This window comes from Euphorbia lathyris, chromosome 2, assembly GCF_963576675.1.
Source record: "Euphorbia lathyris chromosome 2, ddEupLath1.1, whole genome shotgun sequence".
NCBI classification, from domain to species: Eukaryota; Viridiplantae; Streptophyta; class Magnoliopsida; order Malpighiales; family Euphorbiaceae; genus Euphorbia; species Euphorbia lathyris.
Genome location: NC_088911.1, coordinates 53,440,219 through 53,467,150, shown reverse-complemented (window position 1 = coordinate 53,467,150; position 26,932 = coordinate 53,440,219). Strand labels below are relative to the sequence as shown.

Below are 26,932 nucleotides of genomic sequence, written 5' to 3'. Positions count from 1 at the left end.
TTAATTACTCTTCAATAATATTTCAATATCTTCAAATTAATGTCTAATCAATTACTCTTTCATAACATTTCAATTTCTTCAAATTAATGTCCAAATTAATTACTCTTTCGTTGTAATTATTGTAAGCCAAAAGTTACTATTTAAACCTTCAAACTCGATTGCCATTTTATGGTGTCTTTAATTCATAATTATCATTTTTATAAGCAAACAAAAAAGAAGAACAACCGTAAGAAGAAACAACTACTCCTCCCATCATTGCTGATTTTACATAATTCCATCCATTGTTGTTGCTAATTCTACTATAACGGAAGGGTAATCGCCAATCGACTGGTTGAATCCAATATACTAATATATAATTATTGAAACAATTTTTTTTTTCTAGGAAAGTGCAAACCATTAAAATTTCAATTTTACTTTTATAGCCTCTTCTTCCTCTTTTAGTTTTCCTTCAACTAATCTGCAAAATTATTGATTCTTTTACTATTCATCTTCTCACCCTTTCAATTTTTTTTATATTTCCAATCAACTACTCCTTTGTAATTATGAACCAAAGAGTTATTATTAAATGTTCAAACAAAATAATAGATAGAAATTTCAATTTTATTGTCAATTTTTTCCCAATGGAACATGCATAGTGGTATGATATTTTACTTTGGTTTTTCACTTTTCAAGTTTATTCATTGAGTTGGGGTTTTTTTCGTCTTTCTAATTAACATAAAATTGTGGTGGTAATATTTTAAAGTTATATTGGTTTTTATAGTTTGATATAGACAAAATGATATGATTGAAGAATTTTACATATAATCCTTTCTTGGTTCATATTGTCTTTTGTTTAGTTTGTTTGAGATTCATTACATGTCATTTTCCATCTTATTCAATTTATAACGGTTCTTAAAATTAGTTGAATTTCAAAATACATTTATCATTGTATGAATGTCAAAGCCATATTCTGTAGTCTTTTAGTAGCTTCTTATTATTCACTTTATCCTTAACTTTTTTCCTAGAAAAGAAAATGAATAAATATGTATTTAATTTGGGTAGAGTAGGTATATTTGATCTGAATAGTGTTTATGTGTATGTTCTGTATATTATGGCTCTATTTGGTAAAAGGGCTTTTGGAGGCAAAACTAGAGGTGTGAGCCACTTTACAGGTTTGACTAGTCAAACCTCTAAAGGTTCGTTTGGTTCATGAAATAGTGAATGTATAGGATAACTATTCCTTAGGAATTCCTATTCCATCACTTGGTTCATTTTTTTTTTTGTGGGATAGCTATTCCATGGAATGTGTATTCCATAAATAAAGGAATATGGATTCCTTGATTCAATATAGGAATAATTATTCCAAAATAATATTACCATTCATTTCAAAAATTGCACTCTAGCAAATTTCTCAAATCCTATAAATTTTGACAAATCCATAATTTATATCTAAAAAACGTAAAAAATAGAAAAAAAAACACGAAAAACGTTTAAAAATATGAAAAATATGGAAGCGTGATAAAACATAAAAAACAAAAAAAGCCACAAATACGTGAATAACACGAAAAAGTGACAAAATATGAAAAATACAAAAAAAAAACGCGAAAAAAATACGAAAACGCGTAAAACATGAAAAACCCAATAAAGATGAAAATGCAAAAAACGCAAAACAGTAGTAATGAAAATCTGAGAAAACGCAGAAAACACGAAAAGGTGAAAAAACGTGAATAACAAGAAAAAGTGACTACGAGAAAGATACAAAAAAATGTAAAAAAATGGAAAAAACCCGAAAAGCATAAAAACGTGGAAACTGTGAAAAACGTGAAAAACACGAAAAAGGAAAAAACCGAGAAAATATGAAAAACACGAAAACATGAACAAACGCGAAAACTAAGAAAACATGAAAAATACGAAAAACACGAAACGTCAAAAACACGAACAAATGAAAAACGTTAAAAACACATTTTTCATGTTTTCGTGTTTTTAACATTAAAAATGTTTTTTCCATTTTCATGTTTTAAACATGTTTTTTTCGTGTTTTTCGCATTTTCGTTTTATTTTTATTTTTTCACGCTTTTCTACTTTTCGCGTTTTTCATGTTTTCGTGTTTTTTCACAATTTGTCACTTTTTTGTGTGTGTTTTTTAACGGTTTCCCATTTTTCATATTTTTTTAGGTTTTTGTGTTTTTAACGTTTTTTACATTTTCGTGCTTTTCGTATTTTTTTTTTTGCGTTTTTCACGTTTTCACATTTTTTCGCGTTTTTTGCATTTCCATGTTTTAATGGGGTTTTCTACATTTGTTTTTCTACTTTTGTGTTTTTATAGTTTTTCATGTTTATCAAATTTTTTTTACTTTTTTTTGCGTTTTCACAGTTTTCCACATCTCTACGGGTTTTTTTACGTTCTACCATTTTGCGTATACTTTTTTTTTATCTGTTCATGTTTTGCATTTTTTTTTTGTATTAACCCGTTTATATGTTTTTACGTTTTCACAAATTTTCACTTTTTTTTTTGTTTTTAATGTTTCTTCTTGCGTTTTCACGTTTTTATTGTGTTTTCGTATTTTTACCGTTTTTCATATTTACTCTGAACTAATATATATTTGAATAATTTCTTGTCATAATTAAAATTTAAAATAACTAACAAGTTACACTTGAGGGTAAAGATGTCTTTTGACTTACAAAACTAGTTATTCTAACTTATTTCATTCTTTTAACCAAACATAAGAATAGTTATTCCTATCCTCTCATGTTCTATGCCTAAGGAATAAGTATTCTATTCCATTCATTTCTATTCCGTGAACTAAACGACACCTAATAGTCGTGTTTCGTGAAGAGGGATTTGAAATAACTTATTGGGTCCAAAGTGCAAATTTTAAAAAAGCTAATTTTATTAGTTTTTTTTTTCAATTAGCTCATTGCTCAATCTTTTGAGAGACATTTTTACCCCTAATTACTACCATTTAACTCAAAATAAAGGCTTTACCATATCTTTATTTATCATGTTATGCAAACAACTATTAACAACCAGTTAAATTTTACCAAACAAATTTACACAATTAGCTAGTCAAATCAGTTAAAGAAGTTAGAGCAAGACCTAATTGAAAATGAAGCGGATTGTTGATTGTGTCATAAAGACCCTTTGTCCACGCCCCAATCGCCCCACTGGAGGAATATGTGCTTCTAAAAGATCTTTTATACTGTGCCCAATCCCGAAGTTAGTTCTATACATATGACCGACAATGAGAAAAATAAACGCAATAGTTAAATGATGGTGTATAATATCGGTCAGCCATAAACTTTGTGTTTGTGGATGGAACCCCCGAGAAGGATTAGAATGGCAGTTCCTGCTCCTTGGGAGGTACCAAATAAATGACTACCTGAATCGGGATTTTGAGCATAAAGATTCCATTGACCTCTAAAAAGTGGGCCTAATCCTTGGGGATTATGAGAATGATTTTTTTTTTTTGTAAACCAAATAATTGCCCCGAAATGACCGGTTACAAACAACAAAGAAAAATAATAATGAAGAAATGAAAACAATAATTTTTTTATTTGAATTTTGTTCTTTTTTTAGGGCTATAGGACTTGAACCGTAGCACATGATTTATTTGTGTATTAACTATCCATTCTACAATTTAATGAAATTTCTATCTGATAGATATTCAGTAATGATATGGATCATGTACCAGTTAACAGGTAACAACTATTTGCTAAACATTTACAATTTAGATATTATCTAGTATATGATATGTTTGGATATTGAGAAAAGTTGATTTAGCCTTTATTTTTATTTTTTTATTTCATTTTATAGATTTTGAAGAAACCATGGCAAACAATTAGGTATGAATTAAAATATCAATTAAAAATAATGACTCAATTTTTCCTACATATAAATAGAAACTAACAAATATATTTTGTGAAAGGGATAATGTGCAAAAATACCCTAATAGTTACACCTAGGAGCATTTTTACCTATAACATCTAAAATGATGCAATTTTACAATTAACGTTAGTAGTCAAGAGCAATTTTACCCCTAACATTGGCAAGTTAAGTCAATTGGAGAAATTATTTATCAAATTGCCACTTCTAGGTCACAAATCATGTCATTTACACTTCACATGTGCGTCATTTTATCACTTATTAGTACCAGATCACAAATATATGATTAAACGTGAAAAAATTAAAAAAATATAATGTATCTTGTTCGAGTTGGACAAAAAACCGAATTTAAAATATTAATCTCCAATTTTATTAATAAATCACAAAAAACATGAAATATTTTTTTTTAGAATCAACTTACGTGGAATTGGTGCAGAATAAGGAACAAACTATCCGTGCTTTATGATAATATCTAAAATTGACACAACTTGTCAATGTTAGGGGTAAAATTGCTTTTACCTATTAATATTAGGAGTAAAATTGCATCATTTTAGACGTTAAGGTTAAAATTGATCCTACCTGTAAATGTTTGAAATATTTTTGCACTTTATCTCTTTATAAAAACATGGAAGCTAATGACTAAATTTGTAACTGGTAGTTAAAATTTAAAATAAAGAACGGAATAGAACTCAACAAAAATGGGTAAAAATGAAGTTAGATAGATTCTCTCAAACGGGATCACAGGAATTTTCACATGCACCTTAATGAGCAAATGAATTTGCTCATTCACCGTTAGATATAAGCTTATTAAATCTAAGCCTCATGATGCTTTGAATCTCCACCTTAGAATTCTAATAAGCTTAGATCTAACGGTGAATGGGCAAATTCTACATGCTCATTAAGGTGCATGTGATCAAGACTGAACGGGATCAATATTTACACTCATAATCTATCATTATTATATACTAAAATAATTCTTGAATTTATGATATATTATATTTCTTTTTCAATATAGATATAACGATATTTGAATGTCAATTTTGTATGTTTACGGGGCGTTTGGTATTCCATTGGGATATGGATAAAGATAAATGTTGAGATATGGATAAGGATAAATGATTGAGATAAGGATAAAATATGATAGTCGAGAATTATTATTCAATGTCTGGTACGTGAGATATGGATAAGGATAAAATAATACCTTTTACTATTTTAATTTTATTTAAACTACATAACATTAATTTGAGGGATTTGATTGACTTTTCCGTCCTATTAAAATCGAAGGAGTTTATCCCTCCTCCTTATACCACCCTCTATTGGGTATAGGATTTGAGAGATAAGACGCTTATCCCTCATCTGTCCTACTCTTCTATCTCCCAAACAAACACGAGATAACTTATTCCGTGTTTTTTTTATCCCTATCCCACCTCCTATATCCCTTCTAACAAACATATCGTTAAGGTTTCAATGATTCGTTATATTTTATGATTTATAACAGCTTTTTAGTTAAAAAAAACTACAATATTAATAATTTTTTTTTTCAAAATAAGCTGTTATTATTTTCATAAAGAATTTATACGATAAATATTTTCAGTTCAACAATTACAATATAAATAAAAATTAATTACCAAATTTCTCTTCAAAATCTAATAAAAAAATGTGAATATAAACTTGAAATTTTAGCAATAGTGGTAAATTTTATTATTTTAAACTAATACGAAGTTTCGGTCTTAGTTGAACCAAATAATCCTAAATCAAGAAAAGCTATATTTTATTCAAAAAAAAAAAAAAGAAAAGCTATATTTCATAAAAAAAAATCAAGAACTAATGAGAAGCCAAATGCGACTGAACCAGGCATAAAAGAAATCGTTCTTCATTGTTAAAATTAATCTCCATAAATAATAAAGAAATGATGATAAAAGAATACCATAATAATTAAAAAAAATTCCAAAATATGATAGTTAATCCTTGTGAAGACCCAAGCACGGCAATCACGTCCTTTTCACAATCTCCAGATGCCACGTGGAAGGCATGGGCTTCGTGGATCCCACGATGACGTGGCAGAGAACAAGTAATGTTGGTTGTGTGTGTATGATATGAGACCTTAAGAATATGCATTTTTTTTTTTTTTTTGTTATTCAATCTGGAATGGATAGACAAGTAAAAGACTAAAATAAAATTAAAGACAAGAAGAAAGAGAGATATAGAGCGAGAAACAAGGCGCGGAGAGGCCGTCCAAAAACTGCAGTAGAGAGAGAAAGGGTTTTTGCGTTCTTTCTCCATCGTCGTCTTCATCAACATCATCGTCATTGTTGCCCTTTCTTTCTTAACAGAAGTCGCGTTTCAGTTTTGCCTTCTCGCTTGATTTTAGGGCTCTATACTTACATTTCCCCCAAAAATTCAAATTTCTATAAGACAACTTAAAAAACGAATTAATCAAGAAAAAGAAGCCAAAAGATAAAAAAAGGCCAAACCAAATTAATTTCTCAGATCTCGCTGATCCCTCTGAAATTCGACTTCGATCCATCGTTCTAAATTTTCAGCTCAGGCTGCTCAATTTTCGAATGTGCTTTATTTGCTGATCTTTTTTCTGTTCGGTGAGGTTGTACGATTGCGGAGAAGACCTTCTAGATTGGATTAGAAATCTAGAAGGGTCGGATCTGGTGCCTGGAGGAGTAGAACAGAGCAGTACAAGGTTGGGGATTATTCAACGGCGGATGAGAGATCGAGAGTTAGAGGAGGCGAATCCATAAGCCAACGATGAAATGGGTATCATTGCTTAAGGACATCAAAGAGAAGGTCGGGTTTCCTCAATCTCCAAGCCCCACTTCCTCTCCGGCTGCTGCCTCATCTTCTTCTCCTTTTTTAGCTAATCGCGATAGCAATGCTTCTTTTTCAGCTCTTCTCGACTCCCCCTCTTCTATTTCGAGGTTAGTCTCTCAGTTTTCTTTTTTTATGCTTTGATTTATTATTTTTCCTTTCAGTGGATGATTGATTTTGCGCAATATACTTGCCTTTTTGTTTTTCTCCCAAATTTCGAAAATAAATTCTTGGACTCTACTTGACATTGATCTCTGGCAGAACATGTGCTTTGCTCACTACTATTGTCACTACAATGCGTACTTCCTTGCTTTTAATGAAGTTATAGATTCTTAACTTGACATTTATTTGTCCTCAAATATAGTTTTGAGCTACTACCAAATTGTCTTCTAGTGCATAAGCTGATTTTTGGTTCGACCTCATCAGCATATTGATTTGATAAGACGCTAGTTTCTTTATGCTGCTTGCTTCAAACCTCGGTATCCTTTTCTATAATGTTTCAAGGCATCAGCGGCAATATGAGATTCAAACTCAAGTACATAGTTGTTAAAGGCAATTCAAACTCAAACTGATGAACAAAAGGCGCTGAAAGTGAAAGAAACAAGATACAAAATCTAACTGTCAAGTTTTGATACTAATGTCACTAATACTCTATTATAGTAGTTAAGACACAAGTTAGGATGAACCAAAACCACACTTATAACCGCACAAACAAGACAAAACCACACTAAGGCATAATATTAAACGTCAAAAACACCATGTGTTAAAAATAGAGATTAAGATAATAGAACTGCAGCAGAGGTAATTTCTTGTGTCGCACGGCATAAGGAGCTCCTCTCGGTTTCGTCTCTTACTCTTCTTCCCTCCTTTCTATTTTTACATCTCTTTTTATTCTTTTTTACTTAGATCAACGGTTTAGATTTAATTTTACTAAGTGGTTGAGATTTATCAACCTTTTATTTCAATTAGACCTGCATTGTTATATGGTACGTAGTGTTGGGCACTAAAACACCGTCACATTCATAAGATGTTGGTGGCGGAGATGTGTATGTTGAGATGGATGTGTTGTCATACGAGAAAGGATCGGGTGAGTAATGAAATAATTAGGACAAAAGTAAGGGTTACATCTATTGAGAATAAAATGAGGGAAAACCGACTAAGGTGGTTTGGCCATGTAAGACGAAGAGCGCTTGATGCGCCGGTTAGGAGGATTGAAGAGTGGCAAAGTGGATAGGACGGAGTGGAGGGAGAGAATTTATGTTGCTGACACGACTTGATTCACGGTTTTGTATGATGGTTCATTTTAGCCGACCCCGAATCATTTCGGGACTAAGACTTTGTTGTTGTTGTTGTAGAGTAGTGAAAAGAATTAAAAACCTAATCATTAATCAAAACGTAGAAGAGGCGCGCCTGCGAAGTCCAGGCGAGGCGCACAAGGCGAGAGCATTTTAAACATAGCCTCGCATAAGACCTATTAGGTGCAGGACCTTGAGCCTTGCCTGCGGCGCCCCTTTAAGAACTATGCTCAATTAGGATTGGATCTATGGATGGTTGTAGTCGGTGGTGCATCTGAGCATATATATATATATATATATATATATTTCTGATTTAAGTCAATATATTTGTTCTTATTATGTGGTTGCTATCCTATAGTAGTTATCTGTTGCTATTTTTGTGCTCTGATGACAATAGATTCTCTAATACATACTCTTTCAAGTTGGCCCGAGTTTACCCATGTTAAGCAAGATGTAGGCATTAAGAAATTAGCTTTTGCACCCTTCGTTTTGGCCTAGCAAGGTCCAAGTTTTACTTATAAAGAAGAATACATTGTCTATAAGTTCTTTAGCCTCTTGGTTAATTTTATTTTCAATTTCACTTTCTGGTTTGTATTTGTTTTGTTTCCCATTTTTAGTTTATGACATATGAAGTGGAGGGTATCTCATTCTCTAATTTGTATCGATTTTTCTTTTGACCCAGTTAAATACTCGTCACTAAAGTTATACAGGCTCTTTTTGACTCCCTAAATGTCATAGACTTTTGATTTTGTTTTAGAGTACTGTTAGGAATAAGAATAGTTGGACGTGGGTATGCTACTTGACAACTTAATTAAGGGTTGCTTAAGAATTTTTTATAAAATAGCCAACTCTAGCTCATGGAAATGCAATCATTTTGGTACTTATGCTGCAACCCAAGTAATATGAGCCGTTAGTTTGCTGTTATCACTTAAGTGTTACAATTGACAGAATTGTCAAATAGGTCACGGAAAGCTTGTACTATTAAAAATAATTTTGTTTCATTGGTTTCTTTTTGACAGACATGAATTGGAATTGGACTTCAAGAGATTTTGGGATGAGTTCCGTTCATCCAGCTCCGAAAAGGTATTTGTTCCCATCTATATTTTTTTTGCTCCGTTGTGATTCAGTTCTGCAGAATAATAATAATTATCCTTCATCACAATTCAATTTTTTGGTGCAATGGTTCTTATGGCTTTTCATTGTCTCCGCAGGAGAAAGAAGCGGCCTTGACTTCTACTGTGGATACTTTTTGTAGACTAGTGAAGCAGCAACCTAATATAGCTCAATTAGTTAACATGTACAGACACTATTCCATCTTGTTATTTGAATGCTGTAGATTCCGTCCATAATTTGAGATAGACGATTTCAATCTCCTGATGTTTATTTTATCATGTCGATGCAAAAGGCTTTCATAGATCTTGTTGTTGTTTATTTACTATTTACTTTTTAAAGTATGATTCAGCCTGTGGTACATCTATTGGTGTTGTATGAGAGAAAACTTTTGTCTCTAAAAGGCCTATTATGAATGGGTTGCCTTTTGAATTTATTTTTCTCTACAATAAAATGTCATTGTTTCTATAGGTTTTTTTTTGTGTGAAATGGCAGAGGTTAATTTATCTAAAGCATTATTTGAGGATTGATCAATAATAGTTGTAAGATCCTATCCCCTTTCAGGCTGCCTTTTTTCTAGCTATTTCATCTGAACAAATTTCAGAAATTGGTGACAACCTTTATATAAGGGTTTCATTAATTAATATCAAAGTATTTTACAGAACTGTGTTTGTGAAGCTCTTATTGATCCCATGTAGATTCTGTGCATAGATTGTAGAGTTTCTGAAAATGACATGGTTTTCTTTTGTTTTCACAGTTTCTTAAGATATCTCCTTTATGTATTTAGTTTTCAGCATGTTGAAAATGGGGACTTTCAATTGGTTGCAGGTTAGTTGAAACACACATTTTCTCGTTTGTTGTGGGAAGAGCATTTGTTACTGATATTGAAAAGTTAAAGATCAGCAACAAAACAAGATCGTTGGATGTAGAAAACTTATTAAGATATTTTTCAGAAGTCTCAAAGGTCCGCTGCTTATTTTTATTTTTTTACCTTCCCTTGGTTTTGTTGCTTACTGTCTTACTTTGCATGCTTTCTGCAGGATGACATCAGTGTTGGTTCAAATTTATTAACTGCTATAGAAGTCCTTATTTCTGGGGTATATTTCTCCTGACCTCGCTTTTTTTTCCTTCTAATTTTAAGATGAGTCTTAGTTATATGTCATTTTATTTCTGTTTCATATTTTAATCTAATATAATATTTGAATTCCTAGTATAAGTCAATCATGATGTCAAGTGACTGTTCAGGCTTTGTGGCAATTGAAGTTGACTATATGTACATAGATGTGGAATAGGATCATGAAATTTGGGCACAGAGTCTGCAAATAAATTTCATGACTGGCATGCTTTGAGTTTTTCGTTTGGTGTGTGCTAAGAGCACTTATATTAATTTGTACCTCTTTGCAGCCTATTGATAAACAATCTCTCCTTGACTCTGGGATATTCTGCTGTCTCATTCATGTTTTGAATGCTCTTCTGAGTCCTCAAGTTGATCACAGACAGCCTTTTGAAAAAGATCATGGTGATGTTGGTCATGTTCGGCGTCTTGAGGTAACTTTATATATATATATATATATATATATATCCCTTTCTAGTTGCTGTTATCAACTTAAACATCTATCATTGTATCAAAATTGTACAATGTATATGTATAAGTTAACTTATATAAGTTTTAGACAAGTATATGATTGGCGACTAGAGTTTTTCTTATCATTATTCTGCTAATTCATGACCTCAAATTTGTACAAACTTGTCGCAGTTCTTGCCAATAGCTGATTGGAAGAGTCAATTTCATTGTTTTGTGAATTCAGAACATTTCAAAGTCATGTACACTTTATGTAGGATGTTCTTCCTTGTGGATGAAAGTTTGATTGTTTTAATAGATTGCAATGACAATCTTCACTCCCACATAAAACCAAAATGAATTATGCAATTATCATAAATTGGCTCCAATTGATGGTAAACCCGTTGATGTTGACTAAGATATGAAAATGCTTTTACGAGGGATTGAAATTTATTAGGAGGGGGCAAAGTAGCATATGTTTGGTGTCTGGCCTAGCAACTGTGACTTGCAGGTGCTTTGATATGATGTGGTTGCTTCACATGAGTATAAGCTACTTGCTGTATTTAATTATTTACGTACTAGGCTGTGGATAATGTGAAAATTGATCAGCCACACTTTTTCCTGAGATTAAGAAGGCTTAGATGTAGGTTTTTTTTAATTATTATTTATAATCTTAATTGTAGAAACAACACTTCATTTAAAATTAATTAGTACGGTTTTTGTTTAATTATTATTTATAATCTTAATTGTAGAAACAACACTTCATTTAAAATTAATTAGTACAGAGGTTAAATATTTCCTATGCTTGTGGAAGTACTTAGTACAAATTATAAAAACCTCAGAGGTTTGTCATAAAATACACTTTGATTCTTATTGTTTCAAAACTAGTTGTTTTTTGGTCACCTAGGTTTCTTACAACTCTATCTATTACTTTTTTCTTGTAAAATCATAATTTTTTTTATTGTACTTTGGTACTCAAAATTGTGATGGAGCAATACTTTCTCTCGTGTAATATGTAAATCTGTTCATGCAGGTAGAAGGAAGCATAGTACATATCATGAAAGCCTTGGCAAGCCATCCTTCAGCAGCACAGAGTTTGGTTGAGGATGATTCGCTACAGTTGCTATTTCAGATGGTTGCTACTGGCTCTCTAACAGTTTTCTCTCAATATAAAGAGGGCCTAGCTCCATTGCACTGCATACAACTTCACAGGCATGCAATGCAGGTGGATCCCTTCATTTTTATCTATTTATGTTGGGAAGCACATGCATATTAATAATTAAAATTTATTTCCTGAATGAAGATACTGGATATGCTTTGATTGTCTGACAGTTGATAATTGTATTATTTTTTCTTTTTTGGTTGTTCCAGATACTTGGTCTTCTTTTGGTCAATGACAATGGAAGCACCGCCAGATACATCCGCAGACATCATCTGGTATTGACCGTCATATATATACAGTGTATGACATGCATGTAAACGTAATAGGTTGCTCTGGGAAGCTATAACTTTTCCCTGCACCCACCCCATTGGTTACATTCTAGTATAGGTGTCTCACAAAATTTATATAGCTGTCTACTGTTTTAAACAGCTATATAAACAGTATAGGTGTCTCACATTCTAGTATGATGGCACATGTTTAAAGCCTTTTTTCCATTTATACATTTTCAAAAACTTTTGATGTATACTGGAAAATAATGAATTTTTTCCTTTGTTTTCTGATGTTTATGAGTTATAACTTCATTGGTAGTAGATATCTGCATTGCCGAATTGCTACATGAATCATTGTGATGGAACTTATTGATTTTGTTTGAAGCAGAAAACTGCATTTTCTTTTGACTGTAATGCTCCTGTTGCGTCGTTATTTTTAAATTTGATTCCGTATTGAAACTTTATTCATTGAAAATGATTGATGAATCGATATTATCCTTTAATTTTCTTAAATTAGTAAAGAAATGCTTTGAGTTATTGAGGTATATAAGTTTTACGCAACAAATAACTAAAGATGTGTATTGTTTAAGATCAAGTGGTCTACGGATAGGTTTGAATTGTTTATGGATGAGACTATTCATTGTATTGTTGTATTCAGCGTGTTGAATCCATCTTTATCATGTTCTATTGATCATCTTGCACTGATTACAAAACTCAAAGAAGAGATGTAGTTGCGCAAAATATTCTAATTGTTGCACCTCTTGTTCATTGTCACTATGATTTGTTCTCATAACTCCTCATGTTTATTATAATTTAGGAATAAGCTAAATTTAATAACAAGGCTCATTTGAATTTCAATAGTGGGACCTGTCAACATTCACTCAGATCAGTTAAAGTTGGTTTTTGTTGAATTTACTTTAGTTGGTTTGGTGTAATAGTTCGTAGTGAGTTCAGATGGTTTCAGGTTTGAGATTAAGTAATTAATATTTCAGGTTAGGAATTTGGTGGAAATGAACCTCAAAGGAACCCACAGACTAATATGGCTTAAGCTATTCAAATCCTCATGGCTAAATGAGAATATAGGCTGACAATGAATAATTGGTAGAAAAACCTTGAAGGAATCTACAAGATGATGTGGCCCAAGCCATGTGAATTCTTATGGCTAAATGAGAATATAGGTTGATAATGACTAACTGGTTGAAATAACATTGGTTGATATAATGTCTACTAGAATAAAGAATAGGATGGAGTTACTGGTTGAAATAACATTGGTTTGATATAATGTCTACTAGAATAAAGAATAGGATGTTGTTTAGTGGCATGATTATGTGGTCCTTCATTCAGTAAGTGTTCTGGTATGTGTATGTCATTTGTGAAACTACTACTACTTTGGATGCCACTCTTGTTAGAAGCTACCACTTGTTATAGTTGCTTAAATTAAATTTACAGTAATAAGCAACGAAAATACCTCAGATGAAGGTTTACGTTTTTGTTTTTATGGCTGGTGTTTGGATACTTGATGCGTATGTTTTTCTTGTGCTGATGCTGACCTTTTATGTTAATTGTATGTGCTAGGTGTTATTATGAGTTTGGAATAGTTTGTTTTTTACCCCTATTGGTAAACCAACTGATATTTGTAAATCTTTAACAAGTCAGCTTTAGCCTCATATTTGACTTTGACCAATTATAACCGTAACTTTAGAATGTTAGTATATTTATATTCATCTTTTGCATTAGCCTTGTTGAAACTTGGATGGAGTTGATGTAGGAGCACGCTAATTGTTTTAGATTTCTCAAGTTGATATACGGCATTGTAATTTCACTCTTGACATATTTATATACATTTTAGAGTTTTATTCTTTTTACCATCATGTTTTACTAGCAAGTGGCATGAAGCCTATTTTTGGGGGTTCATTGTACATGTCAACATGCCATGCTGTGTCAATACAGAATTAACAATTGTCTAAATGAGCTAAGCAGAAGGGGGGCACCAACATTTACATTGGCATGGAAAAGTTGAAAACCTAATATAATGTTAAAATTGGTAGACACACAAACAAGGGTTTGTTTAAGATATCAGTACTTTTCTTTTCTTATAGTTTTGAGTTAAAAAGATTATTTGGAGAACCTCTTTCACTTTTTTCTTTTATTCTTTTTTTTTTCAACAAGCAACTATTTAAATTATTAGACACACACCTTAGAACTTTAATATTGTTGCTTTTGATGATAAGCGCTTTTATATTTGCAATTGTATTTATCTTTTCAATGGCTTTGGGTGATGTATTCATGTTGCATGCAGATTAAAGTTCTCTTGATGGCAGTAAAGGATTTTGATCCAGACACCGGTGATCCTGCCTATACTATGGGCATCGTGGATTTGTTGCTTGAATGTGTGGAGTTGTCGTATAGGTCTGGTAATGGTCCAGCCACTTACATAATCACTTAGAATTCTATCTGATATCATAAATATTGTGCCCTTGTTTTTTGACAAAAGCAAATGCTTACTTTATATTGTAGTTGCGAAAATTAAAAGATTACAGTCTTCAAGTGGCCTTCATGTTTTTTGCTGATTTTTGTGAAATATTGATTTGTAGATGCTGGCGGTGTCCGGCTTAGGGAAGATATACACAATGCCCATGGTTATCAGTTCCTTGTTCAGTTTGCATTGGTTCTATCCTCCTTGCCACAAAATCAGGATGCTCAATCTATTTATTTAAAAAGTTCTTCAACCGAAGAATATACTTCAGATAGTTCTTCTCATGCACCAAATGACGTAGGGGGAAGGGATTTGACTGAAAATGAAGGTGCTCCGCAGGAGCAATTGTCACCTGCTTTATCTAGGTTGCTTGATGTTCTTGTTAATCTCTCTCAAACTGGTCCAGCTGAATCAACAGGATCCTATGGGGCAAAACTTTCAAGAGCTTCTCATGCTAAGGCTACTGGGCATAGCAGAAGTCGATCCTCATCAATTGATCGGTCTGCTGATGAAAATTGGGAGAAGGACAATAGCAAGGTTAAAGACCTTGAAGCTGTCCAAATGTTGCAAGATATTTTTCTGAAGGCAGAAAGCAGGGAGCTTCAGGCTGAAGTACTAAATAGAATGTTCAAGATATTCTCAAGTCATCTTGAAAATTATAAATTGTGCCAGCAATTGCGAACAGTTCCTCTTCTTATCCTGAATATGGGTGGTTTATCTTCTTCTTTGCAAGAGATAATTTTGAAAATTCTTGAATATGCTGTGACAGTTGTGAATTGTATTCCTGAGCAAGAATTGCTTTCACTCTGTTGCTTATTGCAGCAACCAATACCATCCGAAGTGAAGCAGACAATACTTACTTTCTTTGTGAAACTTCTATCATTTGATCAGCAATACAAGAAAGTCCTTCGAGAAGTTGGTGTTCTTGAAGTTCTGTTAGATGATTTGAAGCAACATAAGTTTCTTTCAGGCCCAGATGAAGAATCTGTTAATCCTAACCTGTTGGAAAGAAAATCTGATTCAAGCAGCTTCAAGAAACATTTAGATAATAAAGATGCTATTCTTTCTTCACCTAAGCTAATGGAATCTGGGTTAGGAAAACTTCCTATATTTGAAATTGAGGACACAACATATGTAGCATGGGACTGCATGGTATCTTTAGTGAAGAAAGCTGAAGCCAATCAAGCATCATTTCGTTCTGCCAATGGTGTGGCAATTGTTCTTCCATTCTTGGTTTCTAATGTTCATCGTCCCGGAGTTCTCCGAATATTGTCATGTATAATTACTGAAGATATTGCGCAGGTTTGTTAGAGTTCCGACATTTTTCGTTATGGTTTTACTTTAGACTTGAACGACTTGAAGTCTTTGTTTTTCCTTTTCTACAACAGGTGGGGCCATATTTAATAGACTGAAATGATCATGATAAATTCTAGGTGTTAAACTAAGGTCATGCATGTGTCTTTTGCCAGCTAGTTCATTTTCTGTAGCATTGCCAAACTAATTATTTGATTTGTGTTATATCAGGCTCATCCTGAAGAATTAGGTGCAGTTGTTGAAGTTCTTAAAAGTGGAATGGTTACAAGTAGTGCAGGGCATCAATATAGGCTTGACAATTTTGCAAAATGTGACACTATGGGTGCCTTGTGGCGTATAATGGGAGCTAACAGTTCAGCTAAGAGGGTCTTTGGTGAAGCCACTGGATTTTCTCTTCTCTTGACGACGCTTCATAGTTTCCAAGGTGATGGAGGCTTGACTGATGAACCTTCTTTAGCGGTTCATATCAAAGTTTTTACGTACTTATTGCGCCTAATGACAGCTGGAGTTTGCGATAGTTCTGTTAACAGGGCAAAATTGCATTCTATTATATCCTCCCAAACTTTTTACGATCTTCTTGCCGAGTCGCGCTTGCTTTCTGTGGAATTTGAAAAGCAAGTCATACAGCTAATGCTGGAACTAGCTCTTGAAATTGTTTTTCCACCATCCTTATCATCAGATGGTTCCACAGCAGCTGATATGATTAAATCCGAGTCAGCTAGTTCTCTTATAATGGTTCCTTCTGGTCTGTTTAATCCTGATAAGGAACGAGTGTATAATGCTGGTGCTGTTAGAGTTTTGATTCGCTCACTATTGCTATTTACTCCTAAGGTGCAGCTAGAATTGCTGAACCTTATTGACAGGGTTGCTCGTGCCAGTCCTTTTAATCAGGAAAACCTTACCTCTGTAGGTGCGAAATGGGATTTCCATTCTTCCACTTTTTTAGTCTATTATTGACTACTACTCAAATTTTTGTTGGCTATTTATTATTTATTTTTATATGTAGGTTGTGTGGAACTTTTATTGGAGACGATTCAACCCTTCCTTTTGGGCTCATCTCCATTACTTTCACATGTACTGAGGATTGTGGAAATTCTTGGGGCATATAGGTCCGATATTCTGGCATTTTATGGAGGCTGTTTATATTGTTTATTATTTGTTGACAGCTATTTTATTGGAAACTAAGGTGTATATTTCTGATGATAGGTTGTCTGCATCAGAACTTCGACTACTTATTAGATACATTTTGCATATGAGGCAGATGAATTCAGGCCATAATCTTGTTGATATGATGGAAAGGTTAATTCTAATGGAAGATATGGCATCAGAATATGTTTCCCTGGCACCTTTTGTTGAGATGGACATGCGTAAGATTGGCCATGCTTCTGTTCAGGTATCTCTGGGAGAAAGATCATGGCCTCCAGCTGCTGGATATTCGTTTGTTTGTTGGTTTAAGTTTAGAAATTTCCTGAAATCACCAATGAAGGAAATTGAGCCACCCAAAGTTGGTCCTTCTAATAGGAGACAGAGTGGCAATAATGGACAGCCCAATGAACAGCAAATTCTTAGGATATTTTCTGTTGGTACAGCAAATAATGAAAATACTTTCTTTGCAGAACTTTATCTTCGGGAGGATGGTGTTCTAACCCTTGCTACCAGCAACTCTTGCTCTTTATCTTTTCCTGGACTAGAATTGGAGGAAGGCAGGTGGCATCACCTTGCCATTGTTCATAGCAAACCAAATGCTCTTGCTGGATTATTTCAAGCCAGTTTTGCTTATGTGTATCTGAATGGAAAGCTGAGGCACACAGGAAAATTAGGATATTCTCCATCACCTGCTGGAAAACCCTTGCAAGTGATAATTGGGACGCCACCTACTTGTGCAAGAGTTAGTGAATTGACATGGAAGCTCCGTTCTTGCTATCTTTTCGAGGAGGTGCTTACGTCAAGCTGTATATGCTTCATGTATATTCTTGGTCTAGGATATAGAGGACTCTTCCAAGACTCGGATCTTCTTCGTTTTGTCCCTAATCAGGCCTGTGGGGGTGGAAGCATGGCCATCTTGGATTCATTAGATGCTGAATTGCCCTTGGCAAACACTCAGAAAATTGAAAGTGCTGGCAAGCCAGGGGATTCTAAGTCTGATGGCAGTGGGATTGTTTGGGATTTGGAGAGGCTAGGAAACCATTCATTGCAGCTCTCTGGAAAGAAGCTTATCTTTGCATTTGATGGAACTTGTACTGAAGCAATTCGAGCATCTGGAGCATTCTCCTTGCTCAATCTGGTTGATCCTATGTCAGCTGCTGCTTCTCCTATTGGGGGTGAGTAAGCTATCTCTGAAATTAACTTTTAAAATTTAAGCGATTGAGTGTATTAGACTATGCAAAGCAGTTAAGTTTGTAGCTCACTTAGAGATTTTCTTGACTCTCATTTTATTTCAGGAATACCACGATATGGCCGTCTTCATGGGGATATATATGTTTGTAGACACTGTGTGATTGGAGATACGATCCGCCATGTTGGTGGGATGGCTGTTGTCCTGGCCCTTGTTGAGGCTGCTGAATCCAGGGATATGCTTCACATGGCATTGACATTACTTGCCTGTACACTCCATCAAAATCCCCAAAATGTTAGGGACATGCAAATCTACCGAGGATACCACTTACTGGCTTTATTTCTGCGTCGTAGAATGTCATTGTTTGACATGCAGTCACTTGAGATATTTTTTCAAATTGCTGCGTGTGAGGCTTCATTTTCTGAACCAAAGAAGGAAAATATTCGAGCTGTTTTGTCACCTGCTTCAACTGTTCAGGAAGCTGGATTTGAGCATCTTAGCTTGTCAAAATTTCATGATGAAACTTCCTCAACTGGATCTCATGGAGACATGGATGATTTTTCTGCTCACAAAGATTCATTTAGTCATATTTCGGAACTCGAAAATTCTGAGATTCCAGTTGAAACTTCAAATTGCATTGTCTTGTCAAATGCTGATATGGTTGAGCATGTCTTATTGGATTGGACATTGTGGGTAACAGCTCCAGTCCCAATTCAAATTGCACTTCTTGGATTTCTTGAGCATTTAGTGTCTATGCATTGGTATAGGAATCATAACCTCACAATTCTGAGACGGATCAATCTTGTTCAGCATTTACTTGTGACTCTGCAGCGTGGTGATGTTGAAGTCTCTGTTTTGGAGAAATTGGTTGTTCTGCTTGGGGTCATTTTAGAAGATGGATTTCTGGTATCTGAACTTGAAAATGTAGTTAAGTTTGTGATTATGACGTTTGATCCACCAGAAATGAGACCGCGGAATCAAATAATGCGAGAAGTAATGGGTAAGCATGTAATTGTTAGAAACATGCTACTAGAGATGTTCATTGATCTCCAGGTCACCATAAAATCAGAGGAATTGCTAGAGCAGTGGCATAAGATGGTGTCATCAAAATTGATAACATATTTTCTTGATGAAGCTGTGCATCCTACCAGTATGAGATGGGTCATGACTCTTCTTGGTGTGTCTCTTGCTTCTTCTTCCACATTTGCACTAAAGTTTCGTACCAGTGGCGGTTATCAGGGTTTGACGAGGGTGCTTCCTAGTTTTTATGATTCTCCAGATATATATTATATATTATTCTGTTTGGTATTTGGAAAGCCTGTTTATCCTAGATTGCCGGAGGTTCGCATGCTAGATTTCCATGCTCTTATACCAAGTGATGGACGTTATTTGGATTTGAGATTTGTGGAACTTTTAGAATCTGTGATTGCAATGGCAAAATCTACATTTGATAGGTTGAGCACACAGTTAATGGCTGCTCATCAAACTGGCAACCTTTCCCAGGTCGGTGCTAGCCTTGCTGTGGAGCTCATGGAAGGGAATGCAGACCTGGCAGGAGAGCTTCAGGGTGAAGCTCTGATGCATAAGACATATGCAGCACGCTTAATGGGTGGTGAGGCATCAGCTCCTGCTGCTGCAACTTCAGTCCTGAGGTTTATGGTTGATCTAGCAAAGATGTGCCCCCTGTTCTCTGCTGTTTGCAGAAAGCCAGAATTTCTTGAAAGTTGCATTGAACTTTACTTTTCTTGCATTAGGTGTGTGCTCTCTTTTCTTCTTTTATGTGCTTTCTATTGTTGATGTGTTGCTGGATTTTTTTTTAAAAACATGTATGGAGGTTTACTCGTTTGCTTAATATTTGCTTGGTCAATTGGAATTAGTTTCTTTTTTGATAAAAGTCAATTGAATTAGTTATATGCTTTGATTGAGATGTGACTTTTTTGGTCTTGCAGGGCAGCACATGCAGTGAATATGTCAAAGGCACTCTCCGTGAGGACCGAAGAAAAGAACTTGAATGATTGTGATGACAATACCAGTTCTCAAAATACATTCTCGAGTTTGCCACATGAACAGGAACAATCTGCTAAGACCTCCATAAGTGTTGGAAGCTTTCCTCAAGCGCATGCAAGTACAAGTTCTGATGATGCTGTGCCCCAAAATTATCAAGCAGAGATCAAGATCACTGATTTACACCAGGATTTGAAAGAATCAAATCAGGATTTGAAAGAATCCATTAAAGCTGTTCCAGCTGTTCAGAACTTGGATGGTGAAATGGTTGACCAGGTTTCTGCAACCTCCAGCTTAAGTGAATTAAACACCCGTGCTATGGATGGTATTATTGATCCCATTCAGCTAGCAGAGACCCAGAGTTCTGCATCTCTGAACATGGTAGATTCTCCAATTATATCGGAGAAGTCAACTTCAAGAGTTACAACCTCTACATCTCCTGTGGTTGCATTGACATCCTGGCTTGGAGGTACAAGTCAGAATGAACCCAAAGCCTATTTTCAAGCTACTCCTTCTATGGGGTCCACCATATCTGCTAGTGAGTTTGATGCATCTCCAGATTTGAAGTCTAATCAAGGGCAATCTGATGCTACTTCATCTTATTCTGTCAGTGCAAAGCTACTTCTTGAAACTGATGATTCTGGTTATGGGGGTGGTCCATGTGCTGCAGCAGCTACTGCTATGTTAGATTTTATGGCAGAAGTTCTTTCTGATTTTATCACTGAGCAGATAAAAGCAGCACAGGTTATAGAGGGAATCTTAGAAATGGTACCTTTATATGTTGAGGCTGAAACATTGTTAGTTTTCCAAGGTTTGTTTCTGAGTAGGCTTATGAACTTTATGGAGAGGCGTCTTTTGCGTGATGATGAGGAAGATGAGAAGAAGTTAGACAAAAGTAGATGGTCCTCGAATTTGGATGCATTATGCTGGATGATAGTGGATCGTGCCTACATGGGTGCTTTTCCTCAACCTGCTGCTGTGATGAAAACTCTAGAGTTTTTGTTGTCAATGCTGCAATTGGCAAACAAAGATGGCAGAATTGAAGAAGCTGCTCCAGCTGGAAAGAGTCTTCTCTCTATTAAAAGAGGAAGTAGGCAACTTGATGCTTATATACATTCGCTTCTTAAGAATACAAACCGTATGGTATTATACTGTTTTTTGCCATCTTTCCTGGTCACAATTGGAGAAGATGGGCTGCTTTCACGCTTAGGCTTGCATGTTGAACCCAATAAGAGATTATGCCTTGATGCCTCAAGAGAAGATTTAGGAATTGATATCTGTACTTTTTTACAGCTATTAGTTGCTCACAGACGAATTATATTCTGTCCCAGCAATCTTGATACGGATTTAAATTGCTGTCTCTGTGTTAGTTTAGTCTATCTTCTTCATGATAAAAGGCAAAGTGTTCAGAATGTGGCTGTTGATATTATCAAGTACCTACTGGTGCATCGTAGGGGTGCACTAGAAGACTTGCTTGTCTGTAAACTAAACCATGGACATCATATGAATGTACTGCATGGTGGTTTTGACAGATTATTGACTGGAAGCCTATCTGATTTCTTTGAGTGGCTTCAGAATTCTGAACAGATGGTCAACAAAGTATTGGATCAATGTGCTGTGATCATGTGGAACCAGTATATCGCTGGATCAGCAAAATTTCCAGGGGTGAGAATAAAAGGTGTGGAGGGTCGTCGTCGTCGGGAAATGGGGAGAAGATCACGAGACATTGCAAAGTTAGACCTGCGACATTGGGAGCAGGTAACTGAAAGGAGATATGCATTGGAAATGGTTCGTGATGCAATGTCTACTGAGTTGAGAGTTGTCCGCCAAGATAAATATGGATGGGTTCTTCATGCAGAAAGTGAATGGCAAACCCTTCTCCAACAACTTGTACATGAACGAGGAATATTCCCAATGCGTAAATCCTCTTCAAATGAGGAACCAGAGTGGCAACTCTGTCCCATAGAAGGTCCATATAGGATGCGCAAGAAGCTTGAGCGTTGCAAATTAAGGATTGAAACAATTCAAAATGTACTGAATGGGCAGTTTGAATTAGAAGTAGAGATTTCCAAAGGGAAATGTGAGGATAGTCCTGGTGCATCTGACACGGACTCTGAATTATTGTTTAATCTTTTTGCTGATGGTGCTGACCAGAATGGTATTGATGATGAGATGTATGGTGAATATTTTAAAGAATCACATGATGCCAAAGGTTTCTCTTCTGTTAAGAGTGGGTGGAATGATGATCAAGCTAGCAGTGTGAATGATGCAAGTCTTCACTCAGCTCTTGATTTTGGTGCCAAGTCTAGTTCACTTTCTGCCCCGGTGCTAGAGAGCGTGAATGGAAGGTCAGATTTGGGATCTCCAAGACAATCACCTTCTAATAAAATTGATGATGTCAGAGCCGCAGATGATAAATTAGACAAGGAACTGAATGATAATGGTGAATATCTGATTAGACCATATCTGGAACCTCTTGAAAAGATCCGATTCAAGTATAATTGTGAGCGAGTTGTGGGTCTTGACAAACATGATGGTATATTTTTGATAGGGGAACTTTGCCTGTATGTAATTGAGAATTTTTATATTGATGATTCTGGGTGCATTTGTGAAAAGGAAGGTGAAGACGAACTTTCGGTGATTGACCAGGCTTTGGGTGTAAAGAAAGATTTTACAGGCAGTGTGGATTTCCAATCCAAGTCGACTTCATCTTGGGGCACAGTGGTAAAGACATGCAATGGGGGAAGAGCATGGGCCTATAATGGTGGGGCATGGGGCAAAGAGAAAGTCTGTACTAGTGGTAATCTTCCTCATCCCTGGCACATGTGGAAGCTTAATAGTGTGCATGAACTTTTGAAACGTGATTACCAGCTCCGTCCTGTTGCAATTGAGATATTTAGCATGGATGGGTGTAATGACCTTCTGGTGTTCCACAAAAAAGAAAGAGAAGAAGTTTTCAAAAATTTGGTTGCCATGAATCTTCCAAGGAATAGCATGTAAGAATTGGCTTTCATCTGATGCTAACCATGCATATTATGCTCAGTTTGTTATGTTTGGTTGACGAATATTTATGCCGATGCCATGTTCTGAAAGGTCTTATGTATCTGATTTTCAATTGGTAATCCTTTCTGAAGAATTAAAAAAAAACAAGTTGCATGTGCAACTGAAATGGTTAGCAGATGAAACAGGTTTCTCTGTCTATATACTACTTGTATAGCCTATGCTTTACAAGTTTCACTGTGCTAATGCAGAAGCTTTTCTGCAATTCGTTGCAAATTCATATAAACTATATGCTTGTGATTGATTTTACTTGTCTTCCACACACCTTGTTGCTTCTTCCTTATCCTTGGAATTTTAGAAGATACTATTACTCATTTCATGATTTTCTTTCTTCTTGCAGGTTGGACACCACAATATCTGGGTCTAATAAACAAGAAAACAATGAGGGTAGTCGGTTGTTTAAGTTGGTGGCTAAATCCTTCTCAAAAAGGTGGCAAAATGGAGAAATTAGCAATTTCCAATACCTCATGCATCTCAATACATTGGCCGGACGGGGATATAGTGATCTTACTCAGTATCCAGTGTTCCCATGGGTTCTGGCAGACTATGAGAGTGAAATTCTTGATTTATCCAATCCTAAAACATTTCGGAAGCTTGACAAACCAATGGGCTGTCAGACACCGGAGGGGGAAGAAGAATTTAGGAAAAGGTCGAGTCCTGAAATTTCCTTCATGATTCTTTTCACTGCTTGTTTATGTTTCGTCCCTTATTTGCTTATTTGCTTTTTTTAGGTATGAGAGCTGGGATGATCCGGAGGTCCCAAAATTTCATTATGGTTCTCATTATTCTAGTGCTGGTATTGTCCTCTTCTATCTTCTACGCCTGCCACCATTTAGTGTGGAGAATCAGAAGCTGCAAGGAGGGCAATTTGATCATGCTGATCGCCTGTTCAATAGCATTAGAGACACCTGGTTAAGTGCAGCTGGGAAAGGGAACACCTCTGATGTTAAGGAATTAATTCCAGAATTCTTCTACATGCCGGAATTGCTTGAGAATAAGTTCAACCTTGACTTGGGAGAGAAACAATCAGGAGAGAAGGTTGGTTTTTTTTCGAATTACGAATTATATGATTTGACTGATTTCTTTCTTCATTTATTTGCTTTTACGGACCAAATGTTATGTGCAAACAACTTACACTTTCTTTTCGGCATTTTAGTTGGTTAACTTATGATGTTGGTACTTTTTCAGGTTGGCGATGTAGTGTTGCCTCCTTGGGCCAAAGGCAGTGCTAGAGAATTCATTAGGAAACATAGGGAAGCCTTGGAATCTGATTATGTTTCTGAAAATTTGCATCATTGGATTGACCTCATATTTGGATACAAACAAAGAGGAAAGGTGCGTTTGCCATACTGCTATATGTCAGAAGACTATTTTTTTTTTTTTTTAATTTACTGACCGACTTCTGTTTTGTAAGAAAAGACTTGATACAATGTGTTTTTTGTGTGCGCTTTTTGCCTGAAATTCTTATGGTATAATCCTTGGTTCTTACATTTTATTAGCGACTAATTGTTCGTGCTATGCATGAAGAAGTAACCTGGTCTGGTTATCTTTCATTTTCCTTTTTACCCCATATGCTTTTGTATATATAAATATATAGAGACTAAGCAAATCGCTTTACTTGCCTGGTTTCTGAGGAAAGAAAAAAAAAAAGATCACACAGCATGTGATCTCTTTGATAACTGTATGCTACTCTTTGTTCTCTTCCCTGTGTCGTTTCGTATTCTTTTTATTCTTCTTATGAATGTGACATAGTACCTTCTATAATTGACAGGCTGCTGAAGAAGCTGTGAACGTTTTCTATCATTACACTTATGAGGGGAGTGTGGACATAGACTCGGTTACGGATCCTGCAATGAAGGCCTCCATTTTGGCACAAATCAACCACTTTGGGCAGACACCCAAACAGCTGTTCCTCAAATCCCATGGAAAAAGGCGGCCTGACAGAAGGCTTCCACCTCATCCACTCAAGTTTTCCTCCCATCTTGTTCCACATGAAATACGCAAGAGCTCTTCTGCCATAACTCAAATAGTTATTTCAAGTGAGAAAATTCTTGTTGCAGGGCTGAACACTTTACTTAAACCTAGAACATATACCAAATATGTGGCATGGGGTTTCCCAGATCGCAGCTTGAGATTTATGAGCTATGACCAAGACAGACTCCTCTCAACACACGAGAATCTTCATGGAGGCAATCAGATTCAGTGCATTGGTGTTAGCCATGATGGTCAAATATTGGTTACGGGTGCTGATGATGGGTTAGTATCTGTTTGGAGAATTGGCAACGATGGTCCCCGTGCTTTGCAACGTCTAGTATTAGAGAAGGCACTTAGTGGCCATATTGGCAAAATAACATGCCTTCATGTTAGCCAGCCATACATGCTGATTGTGAGTGGATCTGATGACTGTACTGTTATCGTGTGGGACCTCAGCTCTCTGGCTTTTGTTAGGCAGTTGCCAGAACTTCCAGTGCCAGTTTCAGCAGTTTATGTGAACAACTTGACTGGGGAGATTGTAACAGCTGCTGGAATTCTTCTTGCTGTTTGGAGTATCAATGGAGAATGCCTCGCAGTGATTAACACATCCCAATTGCCATCTGATTCTATTCTATCGGTGACAAGCAGTACATTTTCAGATTGGCAGGACACAAACTGGTATGTGACAGGTCACCAGAGTGGGGCTGTCAAGGTATGGCAAATGATTCACAACTCCAGCCAAGAGAGTGCCGGAAGCAAATCAACCAGCAATCCAACTGCCGGGCTAAATTTAGGTGATAAGGTACCAGAGTACAGATTGATTCTCCACAAGGTGTTAAAGTTTCACAAGCAAGCGGTTACTGCCCTACACCTCACAATTGACCTGAAGCAGCTATTGAGTGGGGATTCTGATGGACATTTGATTTCTTGGACACTACCAGATGAGAGTTTGAGGGCTTCATTTAATAAGGGGTGAGAAAAAAGGGAGAGGCTGGTTCAAGTGTGATATATTCAGCACATAGAGCAGTATGTGCAATTTGTGGGTCAATTCTTGGAGCAAAAAGGTTGGACTGTGTGTTCATTGATTCGATGTAAAGAAAAAACATGGGTAACGGGGCTGGTCGGGATTCACACAATTCAAATCAAAGGTCAGGCAGTTGGACCATGATGACCATTGAGTACCACAGCCGAAGCTGGTGACTGAAACTTGGCAAAAGCTGTAAGAGGAAGACATGGTTGTGTATTTTTGGGTGGTTGGAGGATATTTTTTTGGCGTTGGTCAATTGGTGTTTTCTTTGAATGTACATAGATGAGAAATTACTAACAGTGAGTGTGTAATGAAGTTGTATAGGGAAAACTTTGACTGTGCCATCATGTCATCTGGACAGTTGAGCAAAAGACAAGATCAATTGGCGAATGTATTGGGTATAAAAATTCTTTTTCCATACTGTACTAATGAAATGTACTCTTCTCTCACTCCAACAATCATCAATATTTGCTATACAAAGTCCAAGAAAAAATTACACTAATTGCTTTCTTAGAATAGAGATCAATTCAATTATCCAACCTTTATAATTAAAAGAATAAATAAGAGTAAATTATAAAACCTGTCCAATTTGAAAGCCGATTTACATATTTAGATCTATTGCACCACTCATTACATATCTAGACTATTTCAATATGGATCTTT

General features: G+C 35.5%; 1 protein-coding gene across 1 annotated transcript; it reads left to right on the top strand.

Moving 5' to 3' along the window:
- The first annotated feature begins 6,005 nt into the window (after positions 1-6,005).
- LOC136218229 (protein SPIRRIG-like) lies at positions 6,006-26,718 on the top strand. The gene is made up of 19 exons (XM_066005004.1): positions 6,006-6,792; positions 8,997-9,060; positions 9,189-9,274; positions 9,916-10,051; positions 10,128-10,184; positions 10,492-10,635; positions 11,682-11,873; positions 12,020-12,085; positions 14,379-14,493; positions 14,674-15,857; positions 16,080-16,779; positions 16,876-16,978; positions 17,076-18,190; positions 18,311-19,958; positions 20,154-23,204; positions 23,609-23,917; positions 24,000-24,306; positions 24,457-24,603; positions 25,040-26,718. Exons 1-19 carry the CDS (start codon positions 6,623-6,625, stop codon positions 26,216-26,218), a joined length of 10,773 nt encoding a protein of 3,590 aa, XP_065861076.1. The 5' UTR covers positions 6,006-6,622; the 3' UTR covers positions 26,219-26,718.
- The last annotated feature ends 214 nt before the right edge of the window (positions 26,719-26,932 follow it).